General features: G+C 64.0%; 1 protein-coding gene across 2 annotated transcripts in view; it reads right to left on the bottom strand.

The window, feature by feature from the left end:
- Positions 1 to 503: 503 nt before the first annotated feature.
- SCUBE1 (signal peptide, CUB domain and EGF like domain containing 1) overlaps positions 504 to 19,031 on the bottom strand; it is a 125,561-nt gene continuing 107,033 nt past the window's right edge. For both annotated transcript variants that reach the window (XM_055566015.1, XM_055566016.1), the window contains 12 exons: positions 17,441 to 17,560; positions 17,006 to 17,110; positions 15,917 to 16,033; positions 15,160 to 15,297; positions 13,702 to 13,905; positions 11,511 to 11,672; positions 9,714 to 9,881; positions 7,810 to 7,971; positions 5,814 to 6,011; positions 4,227 to 4,379; positions 3,791 to 3,870; positions 504 to 1,264 (listed from right to left, as the gene is read on the bottom strand). In XM_055566015.1, coding sequence (XP_055421990.1) covers positions 1,112 to 1,264; positions 3,791 to 3,870; positions 4,227 to 4,379; positions 5,814 to 6,011; positions 7,810 to 7,971; positions 9,714 to 9,881; positions 11,511 to 11,672; positions 13,702 to 13,905; positions 15,160 to 15,297; positions 15,917 to 16,033; positions 17,006 to 17,110; positions 17,441 to 17,560 — 1,760 coding nt within the window. In that variant the 3' untranslated portion in view covers positions 504 to 1,111. The remainder of the gene's footprint in view (positions 1,265 to 3,790; positions 3,871 to 4,226; positions 4,380 to 5,813; positions 6,012 to 7,809; positions 7,972 to 9,713; positions 9,882 to 11,510; positions 11,673 to 13,701; positions 13,906 to 15,159; positions 15,298 to 15,916; positions 16,034 to 17,005; positions 17,111 to 17,440; positions 17,561 to 19,031) is intronic.

The following is a 19,031-nucleotide window of genomic DNA, read 5'->3' as shown; positions in this document are numbered from 1 at the left end:
TCCCAGTGGCCGGCGGGCTCAGCGTGGACTCTGCGGTCACAGCCTCAGGTCAGATGCAGGCCCCTTCCGAAGTTTACCACCGGGCCCTGCGCCCCCCAGGGACGGTCCGAGGGGGACACAAGTTTCCATCTGAGGGCACCCCGGGCCCCCAGCATCTGTCCTCCAAAGTGTATCTGGGGCCAGCCGGCCGCTGCCTCAGGCCCACGGGCTCCCGGCCCCTGTAAACGGAGCGGGCGAGTGCCCAGAGCAGCCGCTTCCTCGGTCGGGGATGTCGTGACAGCTGGGCTCACGCTGGCTCACGGGAGGAGGAGTGGCGATGCGTACTTAGTGTTACTGAAGAGCAGTTCCCTCCGCGCCCGCAGATAGAAGTATATATATCTTTGTATTTATATTTACATGGACACAGTCCTCAGTTAGATGCTCTGTCCTGGGGCAGCACACATCTACACTCTCCCCTCCCAGCTCCCCTCTTCAGTCCCATCAGGGAGTCCTGAGACCCCGACAACACCCTCGCCCAGGGCCTGGGCCCCGGGACCCAGAGGCGCCTGCGGGTGTGACGCTCCGCAGGCACGAGCCCGGCTCATCGGAGCCCCCAGCCGAGCCTTCACGCACCCTTCCTTCCACGGCCTGGCCTCCCGTCCCAGATTCTGCCTCTGACCGCCTCCCTGAGACACAGCAGCCACGGCTGCTCTCTCCCCCAGAGCACCAGGCAGAGGGCACGCGTGCTCTCCAGGGGCCCGCTCTGCCCGGGACCTGCCCAGCTGGTGGCTGAGGTCCCTGCCCGGTGGGCATCCGCTGGGGCCGGCCTGGGAGCAGCAGGCGCCCTCAGTGTTCTGGAAGGGAACAGGCAGAACAAGGGAGGGAGCCAGAAAGGCTGCCTTGAGCAACGTTCTCCCACCAGGGCGGGGTCGGAGGAGGGCAGCTGGGCTGGGGTCTCGGCCTGGACTTGGTCTCGCCATCCACGGGCTGGTCGGCAATTCCCAAAGGGCAGGCGCCACGGCGGTTCCCAAGCCAGTGTGGGGGTGCCTGCGGATCCGCCTTCAGCTTCGACTGTGGAAGGGCTCTCCCCTCCCCGGGCAGCCGGCACCCAAGCAGGGCCGCCGTCCCCGCGTTACTTGTAGGGCCGCAGGAACCGGGACACCTTGGAGCGCAGCAGTTTGATGAAGGAGCGAGGAAACATCTCCTTGGACTCTTGGGCCGTGTACTTGAAGTAGTTCTGGGGGTGCGCCAGCACGTCAAAGAGGGCCTTGATCAGCTTCTTGTCCTGCAAGACAGGGCGAGGCCCAGTGTGAGGGGCCTGTGGCCAGGCTGGGGCGGGGGGAGCCCTGGCCACTTGCCTCTGCCACGCCCAGGGCCCTGAAGGGGCCTGGGGGTGTCTGCAGAGACGCAGCTGGGCTGGCTGGTGGGTTTCAGGACCCTACAGGATCTGCCATACAGAGTTGCAGTGTTAATAGCCTGATTGGTTTTTTAATAGTCTCCTGGTTTTAACTCTTGGAGTCCCGCTGACATTTTATCTTAAACGGGTATGCTTCAAAAACAAAACAAGACAACCGACCATGCTGAAAACAAGAGCATGTGGAGTGGAGAGTGAGGATTTGGAGCTGAACCAACCCCCACCATCTCCCCCGACAGTCCCCACAATGTCCCCCGCTACAGTCCCCTCACCATCGCCCCCTACAGTCCCTCCACTATCGCCCCCTAAGTCCCCCCAGCGTCCCCCTTACAGTCCCCCCAGCATCACCCCCTAAGTTCCCCCAGTGTCGCCCCTATAGTCCCCTCAACATTGCCCACTATAGTCTCCCCAACGTCCCCCCTACAATCTCCCCAGCATTGCCCCCTACAGTACCCCCAACATCTCCCCTACAGTCCCCCCAGTGTCGCCCCCAAGTCCCCCCAATGTCCCCCCTACAGTTCCCCCAGCGTCATTCCCTAAGTCCCCCCACTGTTGCTCCCTACAGTCCCCCCAACGTCCCCCCACAGTCCCCCCAGCGTCACCCCCTAAGTCCCCCCAACGTCCCCCCTACAGTCCCCCAGTATCCCCCCTACAGTCCCCCCAGCGTCACTCCCTAGGTCCCCCCAGCATCCCCGCTACAGTCCTCCCAGCGTCGTACCCTAAGTTCCCCCAACGTCGCCCCCTAAGTCCCCCCAATGTCCCCCCTAGAGTCCCCCACCATCTCCCCCAGCTCAACCCTGGGGATGGCCCTTCTGTTGTGCCGAGGAATGTTTCATCCGTGTAGGGTGATGATTCCTGTCTCAGGGATGATGAAGTGCAGTCCTGAGCCAGGAGCCCGGCCCAGGGGCGCTCGGCACAGGCCTGCCTGGAGGGTCCAGGTGGCCTGCACTCAGGCGCCGTCATTCACCAGGTGCGGCCCTGTCCAAGCCCAGGGTGGTCATCTGTAAAGTGGGGCGATGCCAGCTTGGAGGAGAACCCTCAGGGCGGGCCTGAGGCTGGCTGTGGCCCCCCGAGGACCCCAGGCTTGGCAGGACGCGCTCAGTGACCGGCAACCACCGCACCGCGTACTTCCCGGCCCACGTGCTCGTCGTCTCCAGTGGCCATCTTGGGGTCTGACTGGTCCCAGTGTGTGGGTGCGCACGCACACTCACGCACCCACGCCTCAGGAAACACTGGCGGGGCTCCTCCCACAGGCTGGGCACAGTGCCAGGCACCAGGGACACAGGGCTGAGTGGGAAGCCCTTGCGGGGAGTTGGGGGGAACCAAACAAAAACAGGACGAAACTGTGATAAACTGCAGACTTGCTGGCCGAGAAGGGGACCACGTGGGGCCTCCGAGTGCGATCTGGCTAGGGAGGCCAAGCAGGCTGCCCAGAGGACAGCTGAGCTGAGAGCCGCAAGATGGGAGGGTGTGCGCTACGCAGAGGTGGGAAGAACGCTCCTGGGAGGCCATGGCCAGGGAATGGGGAGCGGAGGCCTGAGAGCCGCTGCGGAGGCAGGCGAGACCACACCAGGCTGGGCCTCAGGGGTGGGGACACCTCAGGTTCTGGAGCTGACGGCAGAGGGCTGGGACGAGGAGGAGAGTCAGGTACTGTCAACTGGGCAGGCAGGGGGAGGCCAAGGGACCCTGCATTTCCCTCTCAACAGACGGGCGCCTGAGCAGGGAGACAAGATGCTTCGTGCTCCAAGACCCCCAGGTCTCGTCCAGGTACGGCAGCACGGGTCAAACCTCTTGGCTTACAAACTGCCTGCTGGGTGCAGGAGCACGCCAGGCCTGCGCGGGAAGGCTCTGTGAGCCGCCGTTTCTCAGGCTCCAGGCGGGGCTCAGAGGGCTTGCCTGGGGCCATCAGCTGGGAGGAGGAGGCAGCTGGAGCAGGAGTCTGGGTTGGGGCCCCGCTCTGGTCCTCCACGCCACCCTCGGCTCCCAGGCAGGGGGTGCTGTCTGCCCAGGGGCTGGGCTGGGGCCAGACCCCCAGACCCCAAGCAGATCCCTGGGGCTGGCTCTGCACGGTGAGAACCCAGACCCTGACTCGGCCAGCGCCCGCCGTGGGACGGCCACAGCCCTCCGCATGACTGAGAGGGCTCCGCTTCTCCGGACGTACTCAGGATGGGGAGGGCGGTGGAGGAGTCTCCTGATGTCAGACACCACCCTGTCGGATGCTCCCCATTTCACAGATGGGGAAAACAAGGCCCCCGACCCGAGCCCGCCATCTTCTCTCCTCCTGTGACGGCTCTCCTCGCCTCACGTCAGCCTGGGGCTGGGGTCCAGGCTGGGGGCAGAGGTGCCCCTGATCATCCCAGGATTACAGGATCACCTCCCGGAGAGAAGCTCACTCACTTTCAAAATTTCCTGGTGATTCTCTGAGGCGTAGAGCCGTCCGTCGCGGACGATGTCTTCGATCAGCTGCTGGTAGTCCTCTGCCAGGATGGGAACCCGAGACCCGCAGAGGGGAAGGAAGGAAGGTGAGGGCAGGGGTGGAGGGTGAAGGGCCCGCTTGCCCCCACTCACCGTCAGCCTCTGCCCTCCTCCGGGGCTTCACGCTGCGGGCTTTGTCTTCCCCACCCACACCAGTCTCCCCCTAGAATACTGCCTCCAGCCCCCCAAACCCTGCTTGGGCAGCACCTCCTGTGGAGGCCCGCAGGTACCACCCGTACCTCTCGTGGGTCCTGATGGACCCCACCCCCCCCGACGGCTGGAGCTCCCTGAGGCCGGTGATGTGGGATCGGTCTGGGTCCCCAGGGCCAGGCTGGGTGGGCAGGATGACCACACTCACCGTCGTAGGTGACGTAGGGCACTTGGAACCCTTTGCCGCTGTTGCCTTCATTGGATTTGAACTGGATCCAGAGCTTCCGGGAACGGGAGGTGAAGGCGATGGGCCTCTCGTAGGTCTGGCAGGTCTCATAGGTGGTGATGGATGTGGGTGAGGCTGGGGGCGGAGACGCGTCACGGTTGAGCTGCCCCCGATCCACAGCCTCACCTGTCCCTGCCCGCCTGCCTCCCCAGCAGGCAGCTAGGCAGCACCTGCAGCGCCCAGACTCCCAAACACTCCAGCTGTCCGGCCCCCGCGCATGTCCCCTCTGCCTCAAATGCCCTTCCCTACCCTCACCCCGAGGTCCTGTGTCCGTCTGAGACCAGTGCCCGTGCCCCCTCCTCCAGGAAGCCTTCCTGACTGCTCCACTCCCATCATGTTTCCTCTCTGCTCTGGAGAACATTGTATTTCAGCCCCTTTCTACAGGCTGGTCACTGTCTCTCTGCCACCTGCTCCTCAAGGACAGGGCTCACGCCTGCACCCAGGACAAAGCTGGGGCTGGGAGGAAGGGTCAGCCCCCTGCCTGGTGAGCGGATGAGCAAGGGTGAGTCGGCTAACCCTTGGGGTGCCTGGGGCTGGCCAAAGGTGCCCAGTCCTCCCTGCTCCCGGGGGAGCTCTCCTGAGGCTCTCGAGAGTGGGGAGAGGCTGGCTCCCTAGAACCCGGCCCTGGGGACGCACAGTGGAGGGGGAGATGCTGGGAATGGGGGAGGCAGGGAGGGCAGTGGGTGGGGATGGTCCCGGACTGGGCTCTGACTGGATGGAGGAGCCCAGGTAGGTGCCTCGCTCGTCCTGGCCTCGACGCCTCCTTCATACGCAGAGATGGGGTGGTGGGCGTTTCTGCTCATCAGCGACCCGGAGAGGTGATGCAGGCACCCGAGAACCACACAGCACATAGTGGATGAGGCCTCTGCACCCCCGTCCCCCCGTTTTCCTGCTCCTCCGGCCAGTCTCTGTGCGTCAGACTCATCCCAGGTCCCCGGGGGCAGGCACCGCACTGTCCCCTTCCTTCTCTAACGTTCTGACCTGGGGCTGGCTCCCGGTGGGCACTGTGGTCCTACCACGGCAGGGAGGTCCCCTGCCACCGGCTGAGGCACACGCTGTTGGTGGGGAGGGGGTTCTACCCGGTCCCTGGGGACTCAGGACCCCCACCCTTCCTGCAGCCGTGGCCTCTGGGCACGCACTGCTGTTCACCCACTACTGAGGGGCTGGCCCTGCCACCTGAAGTCTCACCCTGAGCCCCCATGGGGTGGCAAGCCGGCCGGCTGCAGAGGGAGGGGGTGGGCCCTGTGTGAGTGCCCAGCCTGGTCCTTCACTGGCCCTGCAAGGCCCTGCGGGATAGAGGTGCTCCTGGGGCTCACCCTAGGCGGTGGTGTGGCAGGGTGCGGGGGACAACTGGGGTGGAGAGTGGCTGGTGGTCACTGTTGAGACTGGGTCTGGCAGGTCCTCGGTTCCCACGTGGAGGGCACACCCCAGGCTCTCCCAATCCTTTCCATGCCGTGCTGGAAAGCCCAGCCCTCGGGGTCGGACGCGAGGGCCTGGACGGGCACATACCGCTCTTCCTCATGACCAGGACGTCCCCACACTCGTCCTCGATGGGCAGGAAGATCTCGGGGACCACGACGAGGATCCTGCGCTTGGGGGGCGGCGAGATGTGCCACACGCACTCGGCGTTGGCCGGGTAGTCGCCGGGGTAGTTGGGGGACTCGATGTAGCCCGTGTAGTCGCCGAGCTCGCCGCCACAGTGCTGGTCTGTGGGCACCGCGGCCCGCGGCCTGGTCAGGCCGGCTGGTCCTGCGCCACTGTGAAGGCCGAGGGAGGGCCGGCAGGTGCCCCGTCCCCTCCTGGGCCCTCCTCCCCCGGCCAGGCCCTGGGCTGGTCCTTCCTCAGGGACCCCGTCCTGGCTGTCCCCCTCCTTCCTGGATGCCCTTGGGGGCCTCACCTGCAGCTCCGAGGCTGGGCCTCAGCCTGGCCTCCCACCTGGCGCCCTTGACTCCCGCCTGGAGGGCTCTGGGCCCTGCAGCTGTCAGCTCCCTGCCAGGCTCCTGCTCCCCTCCCGGATCTCAGCCAAGGCCACCCGTGCCCAGACATTCGCTTTCTCTCCGCTGACTCGTCTCCCATCCTTTGCACTCAGCATCCCGAGAGCCCCCAGGCGCTGAGTGCGGCCCTCCTCATGGAGCAGGCGGGCTGAGGGGCCAGCAGGCCAAGCAGCAGGGGCAGGAGACACACCTCCCTTCTTTTTCCATTTCAGCCAAGCCGTGCATCCATCCGCCAAGAGGCCAAACGTGACTTTGAATGAACTAACTGGTTCCTAGCTTAACCTCGTAAAAGGAAGTTAGGCCAAGAAAAGAGTGTGAATACTAAATGTACAGGCTTCCCCGGTGGCCCAGTGGCAAAGAATCTGCCTGAAAAGCAGGAGCTGCAGGAGATGGGGGTTCAATCCCTGGATCGGGAAGATCCCCTTGAGAAGGAAATGGCAACCCACCCCAGTATTGTTGTCTGGAGAATCCCACGGACAGGGGAGCCCGGCGGGCTGCAGTCCACGGAGTCGCAGAGTGGGACACAACTGAAGCGCCTTAGCACGCGCACACTCAACATACGTAATTATCTCACATATTTTCATTTAAAACTCTTCTCCTCACACCCTAATTTCTGGCAAATGTGTCATTTTCACCTCATCATTCCAGAAACTTCCCTCTGACTTGACTTGCCCACTTTTCCACATTAGGACGTTTAAACATTTAAAACCTTGCCTCTACTGAGCGCCACCGGGAGGCTGGGTGCTCAGCGAGGGCAGCCCCGGCACGGGGGACAGCGTCCTCCCCGAGGAGTAAGTCTCCTTCACGGGCCTCTAGGCTGTGACCGGCAGCCCCAGAAGGGGTAAACTGGAAGGGCCGGAAACTGATCGGAGAAAAGGTGCAATACCGGAAAATAGGCCCCAAAGGACTCTGAAAAGTGAGTCAGAAATCCCTAAAGACAGCGTCTTCTGGGTCAGGCCTGAATGATGTGCTGGTTTGAGACTAGGGTGTGGCCTGTTTGCAACTGGCTTCTGCTGCCCACGCTGCTCATGGCTGAAACAGAGCCTCTTACAGACACAGCGCGGCCATCTCGTCTCCCCATCGCGCCCGGACCCTGTACACACCGAGCACCTCACTTCCCATCGCTCGGCTCCTCTGGTCTGTGCCCCTGGGCAGCCTTCAGAGCTGCAGGGTCCCCTCGGGCAGCTGCTCCCAAGCCTCCCTGGCTGGGCTAGGGCTTTTCCCCCCACAGACTGGAGCCTGGAGCCGGGGCCTGGCTGGGCATGGGTGAGGCACGGGCACCCACAAACAGTGCAATCAGGCTGCTTGGCGGTGCCCAGGCCGTCTGACCCTCCACACCCGGGCACCCCACCGCGCGCTGTGCGGATGTGATGGGGTAGGGAGGGGTCACCAGTCTCCCTGAGGACACACCGAGAGGTCACGGCTCAGCCTGCCCCTACACCCTGTCCCCAGTCCCCTCCGGGCAGCCCCCACTCCCCCGCCCCCCGCCCCGTGGGAAGAGCAGCGCTCACTTTTGCAGTGTGTGACGTTGGTGGAGCCGTCGAAGTCCGTGCTGGTGTTGCCCGGACAGGTGATGCAGTGGTTCTGGCCGAACTCGGGCTGGTAGGTGCCGACGGGGCAGCGGATGCAGCGGTGGGTGGTGGTGGTGTAGTGGTGGCCGGGAGAGCAGTGCACTGTGGGGGATGAGGCGGGGTGGGCATTCTCCCTGGGGCTCCCTGCCCGCCGTGGCTGACTCAGCAGAGTCCAAGGCCCTTCCCCACCTCTGGGTGACCACCTCCCACCCATGCCCAGGCCCTGAACAGGCTGACCCTCTGTTCCTGGACCCTACCCACGACCGTGCAGGGTGCTCTGGGGACCACGGTGGTCTCAGCGAGCCAGGCAGATGGAGTCCTGCCCCAGGGCCAGCTAGCTCCCTACTCAGGCTGTGCCCGTCTGACCCTCCGCTTGGGGCTGCACGTGGAGGGAGGCCAGGGATGATGGTACTGACGGTTCTGGTGTGGGGACCTGAGGAGTGTGGAGCTGGCCCGGACAGAGGGTGTGGCTGGAGCAGAGGTCGGGGGTCACGGTGAGGCCTGGGCTTTCCTCTGAGCGAGCAAGACCACCTGGAGCCTCCCCATGCCCTGGGCTGCTGCATTGGGAGCAGGCTCTGGGGGAGCTGGGTAAGGGCTGGGGCGGAGGCCCGGGCAGGATGGGTCAGGGCCATCGGGAGCTGGTGGCGGCCTGGGTCAGTTTAGAAGCTGGAACAGTCTGGCTCTGTTTAGAAGCTAGAGCTGCAAAGGTTGCAGACAGACTTGGGGGTGGGGGGAGAGGGAAAGAGGACTCAGGGTGACGCCGAGGTTCCCTGGAGACCTGGCAGGAAGGGCCGCCGTGCACCGCAGGGGGCCTGGGCTCGTGGACTCTGAGGGGCTTGTTAGACACAGTGTGGAGCTGTCGTGGGCAGGAGGGCAGAGCTGAGTTCAGGGACAGGCTGGACTGGAGACAAGCTGGGGTCATCCGTGAAGAGATGCTACTTAAAGCGGGCTCTCGGGTTTATCCAGGCTCAGGAGCGAGGGCCTGGGGGCTGGGACGGGCTGGCTCTCCCGGGGGTGGGGGGGCGGCGGGCTGGCTCTCCCGGGGGCAGGGGCAGGCCGGCTGTCCTGGGGTGGGGGCGGGCCTGGGGCACAGGCCAAGGAGGAGCAGAAAGAGCGCTCCAGGGGGCCGCGCCACCGAGAACTGACTGGGGCTCCAAGCACAGGGATTCTGCGGGCACCCGGCTGGGAGCGCAGGCCGAGGGCACTGGGGTGACCGTCTGACTGGCCGGTGCGGATTCAGAGAGGATGAGAGGGGAGGAAGCGGGGTCCAGACACACTTCCGGGGGATGCTGAGAGCACAGGCCAGGACCCCTGGCAGGAGCTGTGGGGGTTTGGGGGCTGGAGAGCCAGCTGGGAGGATTCAGGGTCTGTGTTGGGCCGTCAGCGGCTGGCAGGGCTGCCCGCCAGCAGCCAGCCCCGGGTGGGGGTGGAGTGTTGGAGACCTGGCTGCGGCAGCACCGAAGACCTCTGATCCCTGACCTCTGACCTTACCACTCTGCCCTCCGCCTCCCTGCACTTCCGCCCCTCCCAACGTCCTCCCAGCACAGCGCAAGCCCAGGGCCTTGAGGGATAGGCAGCTGGGGGCCCAGAGCTCCAGACTGGAGCTGCTGTGTCTGCCTGACCCTCTCAGACTCTCGGGCAGGCGTGGATTGGCCCCCTGCTGTCCCCGTCCTCGTGTGCAGCACAGAGTTGGTCGCCAAAGTCCCCTGCTTGTGGGCTCCAGGCTCCTCTCCTGACCTTGGACACTTGCCACGACAGGGAGTGAGGGGCAGGGAGGGAGGGGCGTCCAGAGAAACTGTCCCTGAGCAGAGGGGTTTGGGGCAGGGTAGGGGGAGAGTCCTCACCTTTGGCCTCACAGTCTTGGAAGGAGGCGGAGCCCTCGTGCTTGGTGAGCAGGCCCCCTCCGCAGGGGAAGCAGCCCGTGCGCCCAGGTTCAGGCTGGTAGGTGCCTACGGGGCAGGCCTGGCAGGGCCTGAAGCCGTCGGTGGAGAAGGACCCTGGAGAGCACTGGCCTGGAAGTCAGAGGTCAGGGCTCAGGCTGGGGGAGGGGCGCCTCTCTCGGGCCCTGCCCTCTGCTCAGCCCTCAGCTGCCCAGGAACGGCTGCAGGCAGCAGGCAGCAGGCAACCAGGCCTGGGGAGGGGGAGGAATGCACGGTGTGGCCTTGGCCAGGCCTGGCGTCTCTCCTTCTATCTGCTGGGAGGGCTGCGGGACGAGAAGTGCCCCTGTTGTAGAGCTGGGAAGGGTGGACCCCACGGGTGGAAGTGGGAGGTCATTTATTTCAGGGGCTTCTGCCTGGGGGGCAGGCCAGGCTGTGTCTTCATGTGGGAGCAGGGGCAGCTCCCTTGGAAAAGACCCTGATGCTGGGAAAGATTGAAGGCAGGAGGAGAAGGGGATGACAGAACATGAGATGGTTGGATGGCAACACCGACTCAATGGACATGGGTTTGAGTAAATTCCTGGAGTTGGCGATGGACAGGGAGGCCTGGTGTGCTGCAGTCCCTGGGGTCGCAAAGAGTTGGACACGACTGAGCGACTGAACTGAACTGCACTGAATTGACGCTCCCCAGTCTATCTGCCTGGCTGGGTCTGAGCAGAGGCAGGGGGTCTGTGAGGTCCTTAGGGCACAGCTAGGACAAAGGGAGGGGACGACACACTCCAGCAAAGAGTCAGGATGTGGAGGGTGTCCTGGTGCCGAGCAAGACGTGTGCTTAGGGCCTTCTCAGCCCAGACCCTGGAATTTGCTGCTCCCCCAGGGGCCTCTCCCCGTGGCTCAGTTGGTAAAGAATCTGTCTGCAATGCAGGAGATCCTGAGTTGGGAAGATCCCTTGGAGAAGGAAATGGCAACCCACTCCAGTACTCTCACCTGGAGAATCCCATGGACAGAGGAGCCTGCTGTCCATGGGGCCGCAAGAGTCAGACACTACTCAGCGACTAAACCACCACCACCACCAGGGGCCTCTCTGGGGCAGAGACCACACTCCTGCAAGGGGCTGGGCCGGGGGCAGCAAGCCGGCCTGCAGGGACTCGGATCTGATCCCTTCTGTCCCGAGAAGGCTGGAGGTTACCACTGCCCTAAGGGAGACCCTTCCTCCCCCATTCTCTTGGGTAATCCCCACATGGCCTGGGAAGGGAGGCTGATGGGGGGAAGGTGAGGAGCCCATTCACAGATGAGTTAATGTGGGTAGTAAATGGAAAAGCTCTTTGCAAACCAAACTGGTTGGTAAGTTGAGAAAGAGCTCTCCCAACCACCTTCAGGGCAAACTGTGAAGTTCTCTGTTTGGGGCACAGTTCTTGCCCGGTATCTGGCCACACTCCACAAAGCATCTTGGCCCTGATGGGTGCTTCACGAGGGCTCACGTGTTTGGTGACCCATAAAGCACGAGAGCCTCCGCTACCAGCTGCCCTGTGAGCACGTGATCAGCTGTAAAGTCCTTTCGACCAGCTCAGGGCGGTTTGGAAACCTACCGAGTGCAGCTCAGCGCCTGCTCACCACCCTGCACGCACGCTGCGGGTCTTCAAGGCGCTCTGTGAGCACAGCTGCGCTGACGCCCCCCCGGGGCTCGGCTTTAGGAACCTCAGTGCAGGCAGGAGGTACCCGCCCCCCCGCCCCGCCCTCCTCCGAGGGTTGGCCCCTAATCACCTCCGCACTCGGATACGTTGCGGGCACCAGCCAGGCCAAGCCCGTCGCTGCTGGGGCACGGTGTGCAGCTGAGCTGGCCAACCCGGTCCTGGTAGGTCCCCGACGGGCACGGCACACACTGGCTGGGCTCTCCGCTGAAGTAGGTGCCAGGCCCACAGGCCACTGCGGGGGGCAAAGTGGAGAGACTGCTGGGGGCCGAGGTGCGGAGTGGGGGCCAGCTGGTCCGGCTGTCCATCTCCTGGCACCCTGAGCCCAGGCTCTGTCCTTCCACAGAGGGCACAGCTCTTGTCCCTGGGGCCCAGACCCTTCCCAGAAGAGGTGGTTTGGGGGCAGGAGTCAGGCGGTGGTCTTCAGGGAGGACTCTGGTCTCACGCCTTCTCCTGGCTGCTGCTGCTTAGGGCCCTCCCAGACCCCTCCGCTCAGCCCTCTGGTGAGGGGCCTCCGCACGTTGCCCTCCAGCCCCGACTCCTCGCCCGTGGACCACCTGCCTCCGGGACGCGCTGCAGTCACTTCATCCAGACGAAGCCCCCCTGCCCGCCCCTCTCCATCCCGGTGTGGGCGCTGCTACCCGAGGCCGTGGGGGGCAGAGCAGAGGAGCTGGGGGAGTGACGGGGCCCCGGGGGACTGAAGGTCCAGAGATGCTGGACTGAGGAGAGCCCGGGGAAGCTGGCGGCACGGATCACGTAAGCACACTGACGAGCAGACAAGGAAACAGGTTGGGAAGATAAGGAGGAAGGGAGGTGGACGTCTCCCTGAACAAGATGTTCAGAAACATGGACATAAAAAAACAAGGTTAGAAAGAAACCCAAAGTATTGAATCGGAGGTGCTGGTATGAACTCATGGCTTTATAAAACACACACACACGAGCCTGCACACACACACACCCACACCCACACACACACATGAAAGCATTATGGAGCAAGTGCTCCATAACGGGGGACTCTGGATGAAGCAAACGTGGACGTTCTTTGTTCTGTCTGTTAACGCTTCTGCAAGTTTGAAACAGTTTCGGAGTAATTTATTAAAAACGCATGAAGGATGGCACCGCCAGTCCCCCGCCCTCTCGCTGGGTCGCGGGGCGGCACTCTGCCTCCTGCCCTGTCCGCCCCCCGCTGCCCGGATCCTGCCTTCTCCCCAGCTCCTGCATCTCTGGCCTAGTCTACGCCGTCTGCTCTGGGAATGTGGCTCCACGCTAGTCAGCACCTCCGTGAGGGTGACTCACGAGCTTCTCAAGCTAGCTGGGACACCTGGAACCCGACCTCCTCTGACCCCTCTCCCCCAAGTTCCCCCAGATCAGAAAACCATGGCCCCTCTGCCCAGGTGGCCCACGCCCCTGGAGCTGTCCTGGAAGCCTTCTTCTCCACCACCTCCCCCTCCAAAGCGTGCTCTCTGGTTCTCTCTCCCGCGTCCGCCTCTCCTGCTGCCCCTGCTGCCAGGCCCCGTCATCTCTCGCCAGGTCTCCCCTCCTCCTCCACCGCCCCCCACCTCAGCCTTCCTGCAGCTGAAGGCGGGTGAGGCTGTGCCCACTCAGTGTGGTCCAGGGCATCATCCCACAGTGCCCAGGGCCGCCCCAGGCCGGCCAGGCCCTCTTCTGTCCTGAGGGTGTGTTTGCCTGCAGGCTGCCTGCCTTCTTCCCCACGTAACCGTGGACCCCGCTAGAACAAGGACTCTTGCTGGGTTCGCCTCCTAGCCCCCTGCGGGTGGCTCTAAAACCGTCCCCAACTTGATGCGCCAGTTCTGGGGCACATGTCACTAGAGGCACTGGTCACCAGCCTCTTTCATGAGACCTGGCCGCACTGTCCCGGGCCCTGCTGTGGCTGGGTGCCCCCTTCTCCTTGCAGCATGGCTACCCCCCTGGGAAACCCTCAGCCTCACGGGCATCTTTGCCCGGCTCCTCCTCTGCCCTTGGCTCCCACGCGCCTCCTCCAGGAAGCCTCCTCTAGCCACTCACACTGGTCCCACATCCTCCATGCCCCTCAGCGGGGGCCTTGCTGACCTTGCTCATCCTGCCTACCCTCCCGGCACCGGCAGGGGGGGTGCTATCTAATACAGCCATCACTCTAAGTGCTTCTCCTTGGGGGGCCTCCTTGTCCCCCATCCCCTCCCAACGTGTCTGTCTCCCCCGTGGGCTGTGACCTGGGCTGGATGGACAGAGGCAGACCGCAGGTGGCGCTGTGGGCAGGGACTCACCGCATCTGCTGTCCTGCGGCGTGTGGCCGGGGCCGCACGTCCCCGGGCCCTCTAGCGCCTTGGCCGGCCGCTGGGCCAGCTCGTACTCGGTGCCCGCGACCTGCACGGAGAAGTGCTGCCGGCTCAGGGACTTCCGCAGGGTCTTGATGGCGGCCTGCAGGCTCTGCTCCGCTCGCCTCCGCACGCAGTCGGCCTCGCAGGTGTCTGCAGGGGCGGGCGAGACCCAGGCTCGCCACCTCCCCCGGGAGAGGCCTCCGCCACCACGTGCCCCCCTCCACCAGATGCTGGGCGGCCAGGCCTCTGCTCGGGGCGCTCTCCTGCAGCAGCAGCAGCAGCAGCGCTGGAGAGGGGCGCGGCGGAGGCGGGGTGCTGGAACGTCTGACAGGCTGGGGACCCAGGCTCTGAGAGGTGTGAGCGGTTCGAGGCCCGAGGCAGATCTGAGAAGCGGGTGGGCTTCTGCCACCGCGATGCGTCTCCCCTCCCCAGGCACAGCACCCTCATGGGAGCCCCTCCAGCCATGCCAACACCCGTGAGGCTGCCTCTGTCTCCAGCACAGCGTTACAGCCCTCCGACCTTGAACCCGGGGCTCCTCGTGGCCTGGAGCCCCGTGCCTTGCTAGCCTTGATGCCCCGCACTCAGACTCGCCGTGAACTCCGCCTTCTGGCCGCCCTTCCCCGCGCCCCGTCTCCTGAATGCACCCCGCTCTCTCTGCCCTGGGCCTCTTCTACTCCCTCTGCCTGAACACCACCCCTGCCACCCGCTTCCACTTGGTGAACTGTGATTTCAGGTCCTGGTCCGGATGGCACTGAGTCTGGGGGGGTCCTGGGGCCCCTCTCTTGGGGAGGGGCCTGAGCGCTGCACCCCATTGGTTCTCATGTGCCCACCGTCCAGCATCTCCCTTGGCCCTGGGGGTGTGTGTGCCCCCTCCCTGCCCCCTCCATGACTGGTGGTGCCGCCAGCGTGGGGACCAGGGTCTGTCCCCTGTTTCTGCAGCGTCCAGGGCCAGGCATGCCCTGCACACACTTGCTGACAGACCTCCGCTCCTCTGTCACAGCTCGACACTCATTCACAGCGCGGAGGGAAATGAGAAACACAGTCCAGCCCACAAGGCCCCTTCTGGAACCTGGGAGAGACTGGTGCCGGGTTCGTGGTCCTGGGGAGGACCTGCCTGGCCCGGGTGAGGACGGGGGGAGGGGAGAGGTGGCGCGGCCCTCCCTACAGCCCCAGGCCTGCTCCTGCTGCAGCCCCGGCCTCCTCCTCCACCCTGGTCTGCGCAGCTGCTTTGAGGCCCCACTGGCCCCGGCCAGCTCCCCCGCCTGCCCGGCTAGCCTCCACATCGGGAGCCATCGTGGCTGGAGTGGAAGCCTGGCTTCAGGCCCAGCGGACTCCCGCCTGCCCTCCCCGTCCGCCGTCCTTGCGGAGGCTCTCAGCACCTCGCGAGGGGACCCCCTCACCCACCTGAGGCCTCTTCCACCTTTGTCTCCACCTCGAACTCGGCCGTGATGTGGGTCACCTCCTTGGATGGAGACTTCCGGCCACGGCGCCTCTTCTTGGAGGAGTCACACTTGAGGGTCACAAAGGTCATGTGGCAGTTTTCTGGACAAGGAAGGGGCCACTGTGGCAAAGGTGGCAGGGGGCGGGGAGCAGGGGTCCCCTTTGCCTAAGAGTCCAGGCTTAGATGGGCACACAGGCTGGAGAAGGCCAGGGTCTCAGGATGGGCCCGGGGGGATGGAGCCCTGTACCCGCCCCAACGAGGCCCTCACACCGCTGCCCTCGGGGCCCCTGGGGCGTCTCCCTTAGTGAGGCTGTGCAACCCCAGCTCAGGGCGACCTGGCCCAGGTTAGGCCTGCCGAGCGCCCAGCTTTGTCAGGTTTCAGCAAACAGAGCTGGCCTGCTTTCTTTTGGTCCTGCTCCCTGGCTTTCCCCATGGAGGTCCCCCACCCGGAACGCCCTTCTTGGCCGCCCTCATTCAAGAAAGGGCCGCTGAGGGAGCCCTGGGGCTCTTTCCAGTTGGACACGAGCTGGCAGAAAGCCTCGCTCTGGGGGAAGCTCACTGAACCCTGGGGTGAGGTGGAGAGAGGGGCCCCGGGGATGCTCTTCTGCTGGAACGCTGGCTTTCATCCCCAGGGACACCACCACGGTCTGCGGGGCACCAGGGGGGCTCTGGGGGCCCCACTGCCCACCACGTGGGCTGGCACTGGGATGGCCCACTCACCCAGCAGCAGCTGCCTCGGGGCCTCCTTGGCTGGCTCCTGGCTTCGGGGCCGGAGGTGGCACTTGGCATCTCGGATCTTGAAGCGTGCCTTCTGCCTGATGAGGGTGGCAGGGGCACCTGGGGAAAGCCCACACCCAGTGGTGGCCTCTCCCGTGGGCAGGGGGGTGGTGGGGGCCAGGCATGGCAGAGGGGGAGGGCCTGAGGGTGAGGGGACCCGCCGGGGGGGCCACATCCCCTGGGAGCTGGAGGTGGGGACCTCTGTGGCCTGATGTCTCTCTCTGAAAAAGTGTGAGTGTGGACGGCGGGGCCAAGCTCCAGCCGGGGTCAGCCAGCCAGAGGTCTGAGGAGGAAGAAAGGCAAGCTTCCTGCCTTCTCCCTCATCACCAGAGCGAGTTTACGTGACTCGTGCTTTTGGGAAAAGGGGCAGCACACGCGGGAGAGGGGAGCATGTGAGAGAGGCGACTGGGAAGGACACAGATGCTCAGAGCCACTGCCTCCTTCCGAGAGCAACTCACAGAGCCCACGGTAAAGACTCCTGGAGTCATGGCAGCTTAGCGTTACACGGCGTGTGAATCAGACATGTCATTAAGTCTGGCATCCCAAACAGGGAGAGCTGCCAAAGCATCACCTCCGGCTGCGGGGAGCTGGCTGCGCCCCGGAGGCCAAGAGCGTGCGTGTTTCTGGTACTCCTGGGCTGGGGTCTCCCAGTGGAGCCCCGACTCCGGGAGCTTTTACAATCTCATGGTCACAGCACATGTGACTCACTTCCCTGAAACGGAATCTGAGATCCACAGGTTCACAGCACTCACTTTAGGGTCACAGAACGACTCTGGATGCGTGGCCCAGAGCCTCAGAGGCGGACAGGCCCTTTGGTGGTGCAGGGGCCCTGGGCTGGGCCTCGGCCTGCAGCCTGGCCACTTCTGGGTCCTGGCCTGCTCTGAGCTCCCCAGCACCCTGAGCCATATGGGGCAGGCGCCAGGTCGGGAGACCTTCGCGGGCCACGCCCCTCCGCTCCCCCTGCTGGTGCCGGGTCACGCGGGCGGGCTGGGCATGCAGGTGAGCTACGGCTGGACAGGCCGGGGACTCTACCTGAGCAGCTGGGCCCCGCGCTGGAGCTTGTGCCGTTGCGTTTCTGGAGCGCCTTGCCCTGCAGGCTGGGAACACCGCAGCTCAGGCTGTAGCTGTTGTCTGAGTCTGTGGAGAGGCCAGTGGTGAGGGGCCTGGGTGCCCCTCTCTCCCAGCACCCCAGATCCTAGGGGCCTCAGGGGCATCACTGAATACGAGGACGGTGGGGACTGACCCTTATGTCTGTTCATTCCTGCTCCACGACCAAGGGCTAAGTGTCTGGGCAGGAACGAGTCCACTGTGCTTTTGGACAGCTGCCCAGGACCACTCAGTGACCAGGGCCGGGGGTCCTCTGTCGGGGTCCTTTCCCAGAGAGCAGCAGGGAGTGGGGGCTGGATCCCGGGGGACGCAGCCCTGCCCCCCTCCCCGCCGCCCCCTCCCTGGGACAGCCTCGGTTACCTGGTGTGAAGAGTGTGTGGCCGGGGCAGGCAAGGGAGCAGCTCTCCACACCGCCCGCCTTGCTGCAGGACAGCTGGGCCGGGGGTGAGGCCTTGGCCCGGGAGAGGCACCTGCCCGTCTCTGGGGAGAATGAGGACACATGAGAGGGCTTGAGGGGCGGGGGAAGGCCTTTGGGAGCCAGCAGGCCCCTGAGTGTGAACCAAGAGGAACTCCCACCGCCCGTCGGTGCCCTGGCCAGACCGTCTGGGTGGGAGGGGGCTGCGAGACGGCAGAGTCCACATCCGTTTGGACGTGGGGGGACCCTGGGCCCGGGGAGAGGCTCGCTCCCCCAAAACCAGTCCATGCTATCTGTGAGAAGGGTCATACTGTGTGCCCAGACCTGAGGGCGGGGTTGGATCCTCTCCAGCAGGGGTCCTTGCCCATCGGGAGAAAGAAATGGCTGAAAATGGACATGGGCTTCTTGGTAGAGACCGACCTTGAAGCATGGGAGGGCCACTGGGAACCCCGCTCTGGGGCAGACCCCAGACACATCCGCTAGGTGTCTGAAGATGTCCTGAACCAAGCTCTTCAGAGTTTCTCACATGTTTATTTTTTGGGGATTAAACATTTTCCCCAGACCCCTAGGAAAAAGACTGACAGTTCTATAGGCAAGGTAGACAGGAGAACTGGTCTCACAGGACCTTCTAGACTTGATTGGTGACACCTGCCTCCGGGAGCGTCAACCTCTGAGCCCATCATCAGTGGTGGAGTTGCCCCGAGAACGGGTGGACACAGGAGACTTAGCTGGATTAAGACACTGCCGTGGGGAATTGCCAGTTTGCATGAGCTTCAACATGTGCCTAAACATTTTCAAGAGGGGGCTTAGAAGGTAAACCATCTAGAAACAAAAACAAACTCACGGCTCTCCAGATAAAACATCCAGACCCCAAATAAACACAAGACCAGAAGTCCTCTGTTCCCAAAGAACCAAGAAGCTATGAACAAAAACACCTGCAGATAATCCAAACCGAAAGGGCTGCTGGACGAGCCAGTGTTCTCTCTGGTTAAGAAACAGCGGACGACCATCCACCCCGAACCTTCCAAGGCAGACGTCAGCCCCTAGCAGTTCCCTGTACTTGCTCCGACTTCCTAGAGGGGGTCGTCAACAACTGCGGAAGAACCACAGGGCTTTCCTGTGTGCGGGGGGCCCCCGCCCCCGCCCTGCACGTGCCCACACATCGTTGTGGGGACACGGAGGACTCAGAGCACGGTCAAATCTTTTCCAGGGCCATTTCTCGGGGGTTTGTTTGCAGTGAGCAACCTCTAGGAGTGAGGTCTCACCTCCCTCCAGACAAGAGCAGCCTGGCTTCCGTTCACTGTAATAGCGAGTGATGAGTTCCCCAAGCTGGGCATCCTTCACCTGGGATACAAGCTCCCTGTCTGCATAGAATCCTCTGGGTGGATGAGACCTAGGGGGCTTCTTGATGAGCTGTGAGCTCAGAGACCCTTGGACTCTGATCCGGGGGTCTCATGTCTCCTGTGGGTGCCCACAGAACAGGGCTGGGTTAGCTTGCTCAGCTCGCATCCAGGGCAGATCTGACTCCACCATGCC

This window comes from Bubalus kerabau, chromosome 1 (assembly GCF_029407905.1).
Source record: "Bubalus kerabau isolate K-KA32 ecotype Philippines breed swamp buffalo chromosome 1, PCC_UOA_SB_1v2, whole genome shotgun sequence".
Classification (NCBI taxonomy): Eukaryota; Metazoa; Chordata; class Mammalia; order Artiodactyla; family Bovidae; genus Bubalus; species Bubalus kerabau.
Note: the sequence above shows the minus strand (reverse complement) of the source record. Positions and strands in the feature narration are given on the sequence as shown.